Here is a 14709-nt window from a genome sequence, read left to right as displayed (position 1 = left end):
ACATTCCATCTCAGTCCTGTGTCCCATTTGTTAGAACTCAGTTGTTAGATAACAGGCTACAGATGCCTCTATATCTTGGCCACTATGTTGTTCACTGCTTCACAGCATGCTATGACCATTAGCTTAAGCCTGCCTGCAACTAACATCACTTTTACCCATCCAATTTTTAAAATATAGACCAAATGAACATATGAGTATCCATTTAGAGCCTGTCTGCTTTGCATACCCCATGAAACTGCACTCAGTGTGGACTAACTGTAGATGAGAAAATGCTTGGTTGGGCTTTGGTGGGCCACGATCTGCTGCTGCCCTTTGTAGCTGTCTGATCCAGAGGTGCCTGGCTGTGCAGCTGAGAGGCATGTAGAAGACACGTGAGCCCTTCACCAATTCCCTTCCTACCTGGGAGATCTTCGCCCTCTTCTCTGTGTGCTGGCCCTGTGCCACTGTATCCAGAGGATTATTTATAGCTGTGAGGCACTTTACTTCTCATCTTATCTTTCTAAGTGCCACCCAATAAAGCTCCCTTTGTGTTACTGTCATCTCATAACTACTTTTTGCCTTTTTCCTCCATCTTGAAATCCCCAAACTCACCACCACTTCATGCAGTGCAGTCCACACTCAAGGGATGGGCTAACACAAGAGCATGAACACCAGGAGGTGGGGTCTTTGGGGGATGTCTTTAACAATAGCCTGTCCTATGGTCCCCAAAGATTCACATACCTCTCACATAGAACACACATTTCCTAGGCCTTGTATTCACTTTGCATACACAGAAAGGGGCAGAGGTGTGGCCGAACCCAGGGGTTGATGTCTCACTTCCCCGCCTGCATCTGTCACTGTGGAAATAGTTGCTGTGCCACAGAGCACAGTAGTACTCGGCCTCGTCCTCGGGCTGGGCCCCCGTGATGGTGAGGGCGGCCTTGTTTCCAAGCAGGCTGCCGGAGAACCTGGCCGGAACCCCGGGTACGCGACTGCTGGTACCACCTACTAGAGCCTTGGGCGTCTGGGAGGGCTTCTGCTGGACCCAGCTGGCATAGTTACTGGTGGTGACGGCCCCAGCACTGGAGCCACAGGTGAGTGTGACCGTCCCTCCAGGAGTCGTGGACAGTGAAGCTTCCTGAGTCACCACAGCCTGGGACGTGGCCCCTGAAACAGGTGAGAGACCAAAGGTCAGGAATGGGGACAGGCGTCACGAAGGGGCCGTGTGGCCTCCCCAGCCCAGAGAGTCACCCTGACCTGCACAGTGAGCCAGAAGTGTGAGCAGGACAGGAGCCCAGGCCATGGTGTAGATGCCTCCCCGCTGTGCTCCTCAAGACCCCGCGGCACAGGGTCAGCCCGCACAGCTCTCCTTATATCGCCTCCCCGTGTGGGGGTGGGGCTGCCGTGCAAATGCGCCCTGTTTAGCTGTGCGATCTGGTCACAGCCTCTCAGCTGCCCGGCATACGCGGCCACGTGGTAGAGGGACCCAGGGCATGTAGGGCCAGTTCCCAGCTGAGCTTGCCTTCCCAGGCACTGGCCCACAGCCCCCTCTAGTGTCCCTAGTGAAAATACCACCGATACACAGATGCACTCCTGCAGGGCTTTCCCTAGCGCAGCCCCTCTTTGCTCTGGTCTGGAGTTTCAGGCTCTCTCAGTGGGTCAGACTAAATGCCTGTGATTCCTCAGGGAGGACTTGGATGGAGGAATTTGGGGGAGGGGAGCATGAATGAATGACTGCCTCTCTTTTATTCCAATGCACACATAGTAGGCGTGTACGTTGAGCAGAGAGGCTAGGTCTTGGGTTCTTGTGCTGCCTTAGCTCAGGTTCCTCAGGAAAGCACCCAACAATGTGGATGGCTTGTCACAGAGGTAGCTGACTGTCCCATGGTTCAGGCGCACGACCTCTGCCGGAGCCTAGTAGCATTTCAGAATGTATTTCTTTTTTCTTTTTCTTTCTTAACGACGTTTACTTCACTACTGCTCTGGAAAACGAGAAGACTGCATTGTGGCTTTTCTCCCAGGTCTTGCCAAATACTTGAGTGGGGGTTTGTGCGCGCCCCTCTGTCAGCGGGGTGGCAGGACTCAAACGGCACGGCTGCGTGCACCACAGCTGCAGACACTTGTCTGCTCTGGGCCCCCTTAGACCTAGTAGCCCCCGCGTCGCCTGGTAATCTGGTGGCGCAGCATATCCAACAGTGGCGTGTGGGCTTCTGGAAACTGAAGAGGCCAACAAAGTGCATATGTCTTTATTAAGGGTGGGCATCGTGAGATGCAATAATTTTTCTCACTCTGGAGGGCGTGTCCTGTCATGTCATAGACTAACGCCCCCCTTGGACCACAGGGATGGGATGGGCTTCTAAAATTTCCCAGGGTTTGTCTCCTATGTGACAAAATCCTAGTAAGTGAAATATAATCTAAACTGTAGTGTAGACCTTGTGGAAGGCTTGTTAGAAAGACGGGATAGCTCTGCTTTTGGTATACCTGGGTATATATACAGAGAAAATGAAGTAAGTACCTTCAAGGGATATCTATGCTCCCATATTCATTGCAGCATTATTCACAATCACCGTGATAGGGAAACAACCTGACTGTCCATTACGAAATTAATGGAAAGAAAGTATAGTATACATACGCAATGGAATAGAATTCAGTCTTGAAAAAGGAGACCCTGCCCCGCCCCGGTCAGGACTCAAGCATGGGTTCCGGGTTCGGTGCCTGGTCGGGGCGTGTGCGAGAGGCGGCTGATCAGTGTTTCTCTCTCGCGTTGATGTTTCTCTTCCTCACTCTCTCCCACCCGTCCCTTCTCTCTAAGGTGGATGAGTGTATCCTCGGGCGAGGATTCAGGAAACAAGAGCAGATACTGCCCTGTGCTACAACATGGATGATATTTTTATTGTGGTAAAATTTAACTTTTTTATTTTTGAAGGCATCGAACAATGCCATAGACTGGGGAATCCTCAGTGGACTAGTGGGCTCAGTGGTGCGAGGGGGCTGAATACTCGCAGGGCGTGTCCACTGGGCCCGGGAGACCTATGTCTTACCAAGGACGTTGATGTACTCCTAGCTCTTGCTCATCTTGTTCAAATGAGTCGATGCCAGCAATGTACTGTATCGCTGTGAGGTTCTGCCACAAAGGCAGAGAGTCCAGTCTTGATGGGGAAACGTTGGCCAAAAGGCAGAGTACAAGTAGTGTGGGGGGAACTTTCGAGTGTCCTGCTGTCCATTCCCTGTGAGTGAGAATAGCGCCTGGTACCCCTTGCTGACAACGGAACGGCATGGAGAGCCTGCACTTGCCAGGTTTGAGGCTGGGCAGCGTGGACCTGAAACAGTGCCCGTGTGCGCCAGCGAGCTCGCCACGCCAAGCGCAGCCAAGGACTCGTTGTTGGTTGCTGTTGCTTAGTAGCCAGACTGGTGGATGAAATGAGCACATGTCAGGGACAGACACACTGCAGTATTGAGTGTAGCACTACCTCTGCTGTTTCCCCATAATAGTATTATTTTAAAAATTTCTATCTGGAAGAAAATGGAGCGAGGCAAAGTTCCGTAGGCTTTCCTTGGCCCTCACGATGACCAGCACTGTGACTTCCTGGCCTTTTCTCCAGGCCAATAAAGAACTGTAGAGATTCAACCATCCATTGTGGGAATATATCCACTGGGTGAGCCGATGGGCTCAAGAATGTGCTATAGGCTGTGCGTCTGCCAGACCAGAACCCAGCATCCCTGCAGTCATTGCAGCCATGATACGATCTCACGTTCCAGAGTATTAATTGGATCATGTGGTCAACAACACTCAACATATTTGGATATTTCCTTCCCCGCCCGCCCTCCCCGCCACCTGGTACATTCAATAATACGACCATAGGCCACGTCAGGGCAGCAACGAAAGAATCGTTACCGTTTACTTTAGTCCAGTGATGACTACCTTACAGGTTCCACCATAAATTCCAGAAGTTTCTGGGTTTGAAAAATGGGTGAAGTCCATAAACTGAGCAACAGAAAATGACACTTTATTAGTCTGGCTACACTCAGTCCTCTGCTCGCCCAGCGGTTATAGTTTGGCTGCATAGATTGACAGTCTCTTTGGTGGCTACCGTCTGCCTTGTGGCCTGGAACACTGTGCTCTAGGAGCCATGCCCACAGCACTTCGTGTGTCAGTCCTCTCTGATTGCTACTCCTGGCCATACTTTTATTCACCTTTTCTCTAATAATAAGAGGCTTCTCTGCCCCTAACTATGGAGATGCTAGTATTTCCATTGATATCAGAGAGAACATTTCATCAATGGAATATCCTACTCTGAGCCCCAGCCTACCAAGAACTAGCTGACTGAGTTAGGAGATGGGTGGGGACAGAGGAGCTGAAGATGCCGTTCGTACTACGAGTGCACCTGTGATGCTGAACAACCTGGAGATTAAAGTCCACATGAATCTCTGCTACCATGTGTCAATGTAGAAACTCTCATATTTCAGGAAGTCACCGAGGAAATGTTTTGTAACGCAGGAAGATGTTAGCTGTGCACCAAGACCAGGTAGGGCACAGAGAGACACACAATTCTCATAGACAGGTGCTGGGGGAAAACGGGGAAAGTGAATTTCCCAAGCAGAGAGGGAGGCTAAAGTGTCGGTCAAGCCCTATGCACGCAAATGGGTCCAGGGCAGAGCAGCCGTGAGGGCTTCCTCACTGCCTCTGCCCGAGCCCCAGGGGTCCCCGGAGCTGCTCTCAGGACCACGGGGTGCTACGCAGCGGGGGTCTTTCTTACCTTCTTCCTGGGTGTTCTGTGGAGTCGGGTCCCAATCAAGGTCAGAGCCAGGGCGTGGAAAGCACTGGTTAAGGAGGGAAAGTCCTAGAAATGATATATTGGAGGAGAGAGAGGAGGAAAGAGCAGGATGGCTCCTGTCTGGGTGAATCCAGGCCGTGGTGGAGAAGCCGCAGAGCTCTGCTAGCTGAGGCCTAAGAGTGGACATGGAGGCTCTCCCTGCCTAGGTGTCTCCTACCTTATGCCGAGGGAGAACTGTAGGGCACATTTTTTGAAGCAAAGTAATTTTTGTTGTGTGCTTGTCCGTCTACCTGTGCCTGTGAATCGGGCCCCGAGAATGACTACGTGGGGGGACGAAGGTGAAACATGCGGCCAGTGTGTGTGTCGGAGCTGAGTGCTCGTGTGGCTCCTGGGTTCCAGGTGCCGGACAGGCTGCAGTTTTCAATTAAAAAGGAGGTAAAAATCATTAGAGTTTTCAGCGATAGCCTGAGGTTTTAAACCTGATTCTAATGCTCCTGGATTTATGAATGTTGAAGTCGGAGTGATGGTGTCCTGCAATGTTAATGTGATTAATTTTAAGCAGAGGTGTTCAGGAATACTTTTATAATAATAGGAGTAGAGGTGTATTTCACACGTTAGTGTTCCTAATATACTTTACGAAAGATCTTATTGAAACTCAGGTTTTACACAAGAGTGTGCGCGTGCACGCGCGCGCGCACACACACACACACACACAGAGTCCTGACTCAGGAGGCCTCCTCAGGCTCAGGGGAACTGCATTATCTGCACCCTCCTAGTAACACTGCCATTACGTGCCAAATCAAACATTCCTGGGGTCCCAGGCTGAAATCCAGACATGAACGTGCATCTTGTTAGAGCCCCTGGAGCACAAACAGTCTCACAGGGGGCGGTGGGGGCTGAGCCTCGCTGATGGGTAATGTGTTTGCAGCTCAGTCTTCACCCATCGCTATTCTAGGGAGAGGGGATGAGGAGAAGCCCTTGTGCCAGCGTCACATGGGAGAGATGGGCACACCCTGGGGGCGACTGGAGGAGGCCTGTGACATGGAGCCACCGGATATGGCGATGAGGCCATGGAGCCCCTCCCCTTGGTGTGTTGACCATTCCCACCCTGTCTGTTTCCTTGGGTCACTAGAGCTGAGCCCTTCTGAGCACATGAAGAGGTTTTGGTTGCACTTCCCCGTCGGTTCCCATCACTGTGTAAGTATTACTACCCGTATTCAGAGCACAGTAATAGTCGGCCTCGTCCTCAGGCTGAGCCCCCGAGATGGTGAGGGCGGCCTTGTTCCCAGAGATGGACCCGGAGAAGCGCTCAGGGACCCCAGAGGGCCTGCTGTTTGTGTTGTAGATGAGCTGGCGGGGAGCCTTGCCTGGGGTCTGCTGGTACCAGCTGGGGTAGTTACCACTAGTGACTGAGCCAGAGCTAAGGCCACAAGTGAGTGTGACTGTCCCTCCTGAAGACACTGAGAGTGATGGCTCCTGGGTCACCGCAGTCTGGGAATCCACACCTGAAATCAACAGGAAAGACACGGGTGTTGTTATAAGAGACAAGGTCACCCTGAGACATTGCTTTGCTGTGTCCCCCAAGGATGCAGAGTCCCCTCGTCTGACCTGAGCTGTGAGCGAGGAGCCCGAGCAGAAGCACCGTCCAGGCCATGGTGGGGACGCTCCCAGGACGCGGCCTCCTCTGTCTCCTGGGCTGGGGGTGGTGACCTTGGGGCCTTTTCATGCCTCCCAGGCCCATGAGGAGGAGGAGCTGCTTCATGCAAATCAGCTTCCTCTCTTGCCACCACAGTGTCCCCCTGATGTCCCCTGGGGGAGACCTTGAAAGAGGCAGATGCTGGCATCTCACACTGGACAGGCTGCACAGTAACTGAGATGTCGAGTGAGGAGGATGGACGTGTGTCACAAATCCGTTCCCCCACGTCCCTGGTGACCTTAGTCCTAGATTTCTCTCTGGAGAGTCCGAGGGTTCAAAGATGAAACGCTGTGTTCTCCAACCCCTGGCCCCCGCGACCTGTTCTACGTCATCCCACATCCAACCCCATCCCTGGGAACGTTTCTTCCTTCCTCAGAATCACCCTTCCTTGTCTTCCTCACAGGATCTTAGCAGTCGCTCCTCCCTCAGCAACGAGTCACCTGGGATGTCACAGAGTTGTGTCTGAGGTGTTGCCGGGACTGGGGCCCGCCCCCCACCAGGAGCAGTGGCTGGGGGATCCGTGCTTGGGGTGCTCAGAGGGACGTCGGCCTGTCAGGCAGGGGTGTCAGCTCTGCTTTGCTCCCAGTCCTTATCTATGGTATAAAGTGTCTGTGTATTGAGGACCGCTGCCTGCTGGTCCTTATCGCCGCTTCACTTCCGGCTGGGATTCTGAGTGGAAATTCATTTTTTTTACACTTTCCGTTGAGGTCCATGCCACCTGAATGAGATTATTCTTAGCCACGTGGAGGCCGATGTCTGTGAACACCCTGCCAACCGGCCTCACCACCCACTGCCCACGGACAAGACCAGCCCTGGGGCCCCCACCGTCCCTACGGGGCGCATCCCGTGCAGCATGGTGTGAATTAACGAGTTCCGGCGAAGGAAATGACATAGTTTTATTTCAAGTTTTTTAAGAGTAATTTAGAGGTACAGAAATGTTGCCAAGAAAGCGTCTATATCCTTCACCCTGCCTCCCCCTAATATTAACAACTTCCTTACCCAGGGGAAATATTACAATTCTCAAAACTCTCTTAAAAAGAGAATGTGATTAGTTTTATCGTTATTAAGTAAACTGAGTTTGCAGTTCACAACTTCCAGAAATGGACACTGCATGCTAAGATGGTTTTATCGGTGAATTGTACCAGCTATTCAAGAAGGGATAGGAATTCTGCCGTGGAAGAGGCGATATTCCAGAGTGTTTAAAAACAGTAGCAGACAAAGACATTGTGTGAAGGAAGCTACTGACCAATGCCCTTCAGGAACATACACATTAAAATTCTAAGCAAAACATTCCCAAGTGACATGCAGAAATACATGAAACTGAAGACACATCCGAACAAACTGGCATTTATTGAGCAGTGCAATATTCACTATTCAAAAACAAATCAATGTAATTCATGGCATTAAGAGATCACTTTGTAATCATATGATGGTTATAAATTAATAAATTAAGAAAATTCAACACCCATGTGTGATAGAAATTTCACAGCTCACATAAATAAGGAAACATCCGTAATAAAATAAAGGATATCATTACAAATCCTGCAGGTGGCATCTTGCAGAACGATGGGACACTGCATGTTTTCCCCTGAGATGGAGAATCAGTTGAACACATGTCCCCTCTCATCCCTCCTGCTCAACATCGGAAGTGTGGTTAGTGCCGTAAGCACAGGAAAGAAAGAAGAAGTACCTATCAGCATTGGAAGGGGACACGCTTCCAAAAACTCCTTCAAGTCTGGAGCAAGAATTCCTAGAATTTATATGAGATTCATGCGATTACAGCGCACAAAGTATGTACATAAAAGCTTGCTGTTGTGTTGTTGGTCACTACAAAACCCATAGGATAACAATAGAGAATTCATAGTTGATAATAGAAAATGGAAGTAAAGAACTACCTTTGCTAATACCACCAAAATGAAGGCCTTAGACATAAATCTAAGGAAAACATGTGGAGGAATCCTATGCTCAAATCTACAAATACTGATCAAAGAAATCCAAGAGCTAAGCGAGGGGAGACCAACTAGTGTTCATGGGCTGAAAGACACAGCGTTGCTAAGGTATCCATGACGACCAGCTTCCTCTGTGTATTCAGCGAGATCCCAATCAAAGTTCCAGCCAGTTTAGCGTTTGTTCTTCTAGTTTGCACCTTTGAGGATTTAAGACATTACATCTCAGTTCTCCCATTCATGGCCATGGGACTGTGGGTAGTGCTTCCTTAATTCCCTGTAAATATGGGAGGAATCGGTACTGATGTCCCCTCTGCAATTTCTGCTGTTGATTATTCTGCCTTCTCTCTATTGATCTGGGTCAGCCTGGCCAGGGGTTTACTGATCTTTCCAGAAAATCAGCTTTGTGCCTCATTGACATTTCTCTTTCTTGTGTAAAATAAAGTGAGTGAATTGTGCTTTATGTGGACCAGCTGCTCATAGATCCCTTCCACTTTAGGGTTCAAACAGCAACGGAATCCATTCGGACGCCTCCCTTACTCTCCCTATGAGCCCGGTTACGTGACGCCAACATCACAGGGGGCGTGTGAGTTGGCCCACTCAGTGCAGCCCGGGTTCTGTCTGGTCCCCGTCCGGGTCGTTCCCTGGGCCGTGCCCCGCTGCCCCCAGCCAGTAGTAGCGCACGGCCTCGTCCTCGGGCTGGGCCCCCGAAGGGTCAGGGCAGCTTTGTCCCCGTGGATGGAGCCTAGGAACCGGGCAGGGGTCCCGGAGAGTGTATTGTCTGTGCTATAAATCAGTGTCCTGGGTTCTTGGCCTGCCTTCTGCTGGAATCAGTCTGGATAGTTATTGCTGGTGACGGCTCCCATTCTGGAGCCACAGGGGAGAGTGAGTGTCCCTCCTGGGCACACAGTCAGTGAGGGCTCCTGAGTCATCACAGCCTGGGAGCTGGATCCTGAACTAAAAACAGACACATGTCAGGAAGAAAGAATAAAGGGAAAGGGACCCCTCCAAAGATTGGTGTCTGGAGTATCCATGGACTTGGGCCGAGAGTGAGGAGTGGGGGCAGGAGGAGGAGGAGAGCTGTCCCAGTCATGGCAGAGACTTCCCAAGATCCCCTGGTCTCAGGCTCGTGCAAGTCTCGGGGTTGGCCCTTTATCTCCCCCTCAGCTCCCTGGGTGGAGGGTGTGTTTGCCAGAGAAATATGCCAATGTGAGCCCACAGGACCATCGAATTCTGGGTCCTGGGCCCAGTTTATATTGCTCCTCTCAGGAGGAGGCTGGTTTGGTTGGGAGCTCTGAGCCTGTCCCTTGAGAGGAAGCACCTGCTCTTACCCCTAACTCAGGCCATGAAGAGGGACACTGAGCCCATTGAAGTAGAATCCTCTTGGTGAGAGTCAGGCCTTGTAGGTCTGAGAAGAGTCACAGCGCCCCCTGGTGGCTTCCTCCACAGACTCTTCATGGGGATGGAGGCTCTGCAGTAAGAATGCATTTTCATTTTTTCATTTCAACAATCAACCAATCGATCTATAAACATATAACGAACACACAAACAAAAAGATTCATAAACCTTATGTATTCTTGATCTCACAATGGGTTTATACAATTTTCTGTGTGGTATTTTTTAGCTCTTCATTTCCATTTCGTGCCTTTTTATCACATCTATTTGTGTTTGAGGTTCTCTCCTTTTACCTTTCTTCCAAGAAATGTCTGTGGTTGCTCGTTACATGGATTTTATGATTGTGCCTTAAACATCCTTCTGAGATTTTAATGATCTCAGTCTACTCCGCGTTGGTTTCAGTAAATGTCTTGGTGTCTTCAGTTTTCATTTTCCCTGGTTCAAATATACAAGTGTTATTTTTTACTGGACCCTGGACATTTGGGGACCACATTAGGAGCCCCTGTGTCCCATTTTCCCTGTCTTAACCAGGCCCCTTCCTGCTGGGCTGCAGCCGGAGGTCAGGGGTGTATGTTTGGCTCCCACGGGCTCCATCAAGGGTGGAGCTCTGGTTCCCATGGTGTGTGCTTCTGACTCCTTCCTGGGGACAGGGGGGCAGTGATTGTCACCAGCTGGTTCCCTTCAAGTTAGGGAGTGAGAGGAGGCCACTGCTGGGCCCCGCGGAGCCAGGGAGGGAAGCACAGGGCTGAGGGGAGTTGCTGAGCTCAGTGGGCTGGTGCCCAGCTCCCCTCTGGGTCCCTGGCGCTTCACTGACAGCAAGGGGGTGGGGGCACCTTCATGGCCACTTCCCCTGCCTCCCACCCTTTACTCAGAGCCCTGAGTGCCTCAGGGAGGTTCAAGGCTTAGCTCCTCACTCATTCCCACAGTTACCACCTGGGACACAGGCGGGCAGACCCGCTCTGCCCTGGACCCCCTCATTCGGTCTTTTGCTGAAGGCGAGGTTGCAGTGCAGGTCCCCACTGGGCAGCCAGCGTCCCGGACGGGAGGACTGAAGTGCTGACCAGTCTCCCTGGCCCTACCTAAGGCTTTTGAGACTCTAATGGGAGGGAGTCAGCTTTCCCCTGAATCACTGGCGCTGTCCCAGGTGGGAAGTGGGGCCCTGCCGGCTTGTGCTGGGAGGGAACGGAGGCCAGCAGTGTGCTCTTCCTGCGGAAACCCCTGGACGGGGGTGCAGCGCAGGGATTCTACCGTGTGGGAGGGCGGGGGCGGGGGTAGTCCAAAAGATTTTCTCTGGTTAGACATCTGATGCCCAGGTTTTTGTCTAGAGAAAGTGTTTTCTAGGAGCATGCATCTATCTATCTATCATCTATCTATCTATCTATCTATCTATCTATCATCTCTGGTATTCTGTCTGTGTCTTAGTTGTTTTCAGTCTCGAGGTCTCTGTATTACCTGCTCTGTCTGCAGGGAGGTCACAAGGACCCGAGGACTCCAGAGGGCTGCGTTCCTCCAGTTTGAGTGTTAGGAAGTCCACCTCCGTCTTTTAAGAAATTTAATTCTCAATATGCTTCTGTTGTATAAGTCCAGATGTAGGTAAAGTTTCCCTGACACAAGAGACCAGGGAAGGAGACTGACAACTCCATGACCACATTAGGGTTCATAAGGGAGTCAGACCCAAGGTGCGTCTCGGGCAGGGACAAGACCATGTGCATTTCCTTTGTGCCTTCCCCCTCCTCACACGCCGCCCCACCAATTTCTGCTGAATCTCTTAACCAGCAGGCCTCTGTTCTGGGAAAGGAATGTGTCTTTAATCCAAGGGTGGGGGGGCCCCAGTCTCCCTGGGGCTCTGTCCCCAGAACTGCTCCAGGACAGATGATGTCAAGGGAGGAGCACAGAGTGTGTGCAGACTGGGTGGGGACAAGGGTCAGAATGGCAGATTCCCTTTTAGGTGGAGTCCCGTTGTCAGCCCATCCAGGAGTTTTTACTTGAAAGGGATTCTGGGAACAATGGGACTCTTGGCACGGACTCTAACCTGAAATTCTCAAGGAGCAGAATCTTTGTGGTGTATTTCGCTATTGGATTAATGAGAGGCTGTGCTCCTCTCGCTCTGCAGAGTTCATTTATATATAAATAAGTGGCTGGTACACGTGATTCATATGTTCACGTGTTCTTCTCTTCAGCGCGGATGAACCTGAAGGCAGAGCACGTGACCGTGGCTCGTGTGAAAGGCGACCGGCTGCCTGGTGCCTCGCAGTGCACGCGGGTCGGCGGGGGCTCCCCCTCGCGAGCCAGAGTGTGTTCATTGCTGTGTCAGTGACATTAACTTTCAATTTGTAATAATTTTCTACTTTCAGAAAAGAAGTTATTAGAGAAAAGTTTTCCCTGACTTTCACCCACATTTTTTAAACATGTCGATCTTACAAAACCGGGGTCAATTTTGAAAAGGAAGAGTCTAACATTGGTAAAATAATATCCATTCAACTGCAGGTTTGAGATCAATTTCATAAAATTCCTAATATATCCTCTTTCTGTTCATGAAACCAAACCAGGAATCCAATAATGCAATAAACATTAGAGAAACGAGATGTAAATATATATTTCTCACCTACTGGAAAGAATGCTTTTTTCTTTTAAATTTATTTGGTGTTGCCTTGAAGGAAAGGTTTTCTAAGATTTTTTTCACAAAGTTGAGGAAAGTGAAAAAAAGGACAATTTTACTCTCTGCTTCCCCGATCACGGCCCAGGGCTGGACGCCTATGGGAGGCCAATGCAGGGGCTCCGCCCCAGCCCCGCACCCCCCACCCATCCCTGCCCAAGGAGTCGGTCCAGAGGGTGGTCGGTGTGTTTCCGGAAGCCACTTCTAAAGAGATGTCTTTTCAGAGCATAAAGATTCGCAGAAGTCATGGGAATCCTCTCAACTTGTGGCTGTAGTGTTCCATTTAAAAACAAGGGAAAAAGGGAAGTCATCAGTTTTTAGCGATGGCCTGGGGTTTTAACTCTGATGCTGATGTCCCTGGATTTATGAATGTTGATCTAGGAAACATTGCATCCTGGAATGTTAATGTGATTAAACTTCAAACAAAATTTTACACACATAATTTTATACAATAGGAGTAGGTGTACATTTCAAGCTTTAGTGTTCCTAAAATACTTCAGGAGAGAGCGCGTTGAAATTCAGGTTTTGCGCACAGACACACAGTCCTGCCTCAGGAGGCCTCCTCAGGGGAACGGCATTACCTGCAACCTCCCAGTAACACTGTCATTACATGCCAAATAAAACATTCCTGGGGTCCCAGGCTGAAATCCATAGATGAGTCTGTATCTTCTTAGAGCCCCTGGAACACAGACAGTCTCACAGGGGGCAGTGGGGGCTCTGAGGCTCCCTGATGGGTAATGTGTTTGCAGCTCAGCCTTCACCCGTCACTATTCTCGGGAGAGGGGTCGAGGGGAAGCCCATGTGCCAGTGTCACATGGAGAGACGGGCATACCCTCGGGGTATCTGTACGAGGCCTGTGACAGGAGTCACTGGACAAGGAAATGGGGCCGCGGGGCCCCTCCCCTTGATGTGTTGACCTTTCCCACCCTGTCTGTTTCCTTGGGTCACTAGAGCCGAGCCCTTCGGAGCACATGAAGAGGTTTTGGTTGCACTTCCCCGTGGGTTCCCATCACTGTGTAAGTATAACTACCCGTATACAGAAAACAGTAATAGTCGGCCTCGTCCTCAGGCTGGGCCCCCGAGATGGTGAGGGCGGCCTTGTTCCCAGAGATGGACCCCGAGAAGCGCTCAGGGACCCCAGAGGGCCTGCTGTTTGTGCTGTAGATGAGCAGGCGGGGAGCCTTGCCTGGGGTCTGCTGGAACCATCTGGGGTAGTTACTACTAGTGACTGAGCCAGAGCTAAGCCCACAGGTGAGTGTGACTGTCCCTCCTGAAGACACTGAGAGTGATGGCTCCTGGGTCACCGCAGTCTGGGAATCCACACCTAAAATCAACAGGAAAGACACGGGTGTTGTTATAAGAGACAAGGTCACCCTGAGACGTTGCTTTGCTGTGTCCCCCAAGGATGCAGAGTCCCCTCGTCTGACCTGAGCTGTGAGCGAGGAGCCCGAGCAGAAGCACCGTCCAGGCCATGGTGGGGACGCTCCCAGGACGCGGCCTCCTCTGTCTCCTGGGCTGGGGGTGGTGCCCTTGGGGCCTTTTCATGCCTCCCAGGCCCGTGATGGGGAGGAGCTGCTTCATGCAAATCAGCTTCCTCTCTTGCTGGCCCCTGTCCCCCTGATGTCCCCTGGGGGAGATCTGGAAAGAGGCCGATGCTGGCACCTCACTTACACCAATGACTGCCTGGTGACTGAGGCCCTGAATGAGGGGTTTAGACCTCTGTCCATCTCTCACTGGATGAGTTTCCCCAGGTCCCTGGTGACCTTAACCCTAAATGTCTTCTGTGAAACGGCTGTGGCCTGAGCGATGAGACACTTGTGTTCACCTCCTGGCCCAGCGATCTAGTCCATCACAAAATCTCACCCGTTTGGTAGATGAGGACACCTTCTTCCTTCCTCAGGGACAACCATTCTTTGTCTTATTTGTGGGAGCGTAACAGGCCCTCCTTCCTCTTACGGGGAGTCCATGGAGCTCGTGTCTGGGGAGTGAAGGGACGGGGTGTCCCCGACGCAGCCCTGACCCAGCAGCCCCAGCGGAGGAGCCGACCACGGCTGGGCTGAGCGGGACACAGGGCCGCACCGCCAGGCGGGGGCGGCTCCCCTTTGTGCTCAGGAGCTGGCGATCTCAGGGAGCAGCTTCATTTTAACTGAAGGTTTTGAGTAGGAAAAGTCACAGAGTCTCCATGACATTCTGAGGGACTTTACAACATCTGGAATAGAAAGTCGGTCACTGTGTCCCATCATCAGAACTAAAAAAATAACC

The 14709-nt window shown here is 51.3% G+C and overlaps 1 protein-coding gene and 1 gene segment (V, D, J or C); both read right to left on the bottom strand.

The window, feature by feature from the left end:
* Window positions 1-251: 251 nt before the first annotated feature.
* Window positions 252-6441, bottom strand: LOC129086260 (immunoglobulin lambda-1 light chain-like). Its single transcript, XM_054592743.1, has 4 exons — window positions 6363-6441; window positions 5949-6259; window positions 817-1132; window positions 252-349 (listed from the first exon to the last, which is right to left on the bottom strand). Exons 1-4 carry the CDS (start codon window positions 6406-6408, stop codon window positions 252-254), a joined length of 771 nt encoding a protein of 256 aa, XP_054448718.1. The 5' UTR covers window positions 6409-6441.
* Window positions 6442-13394: 6953 nt separating this feature from the next.
* LOC129086259 (immunoglobulin lambda variable 8-61-like) lies at window positions 13395-13953 on the bottom strand. The segment is given in 2 exon segments: window positions 13395-13771; window positions 13875-13953. Coding segments are annotated over 2 exon segments (423 nt in total).
* Window positions 13954-14709: the final 756 nt, after the last annotated feature.

This window comes from Pteronotus mesoamericanus, unplaced genomic scaffold (assembly GCF_021234165.1).
Source record: "Pteronotus mesoamericanus isolate MK-2021 breed Mesoamerican mustached bat unplaced genomic scaffold, CSHL_Meso_final scaffold_371, whole genome shotgun sequence".
Classification (NCBI taxonomy): domain Eukaryota; kingdom Metazoa; phylum Chordata; class Mammalia; order Chiroptera; family Mormoopidae; genus Pteronotus; species Pteronotus mesoamericanus.
This window is presented reverse-complemented; position numbering and strand designations above follow the sequence as displayed.

What these genes read in the sequence shown, in the direction of transcription:
- LOC129086260 (XM_054592743.1), bottom strand. Translation starts at nt 6,408, where the DNA reads ATGGCCTGGACGGTGCTTCTGCTCGGGCTCCTCGCTCACAGCTCAG. An exon ending in GCTCCTCGCTCACAGCTCAG is followed by an intron (nt 6,260 to 6,362) that starts GTCAGACGAGGG and finishes TGTTGATTTCAG; the next exon opens with GTGTGGATTCCCAGACTGCG. An exon ending in TGACAGATGCAGGCGGGGAA is followed by an intron (nt 350 to 816) that starts GTGAGACATCAA and finishes CATGCCTCTCAG; the next exon opens with CTGCACAGCCAGGCACCTCT.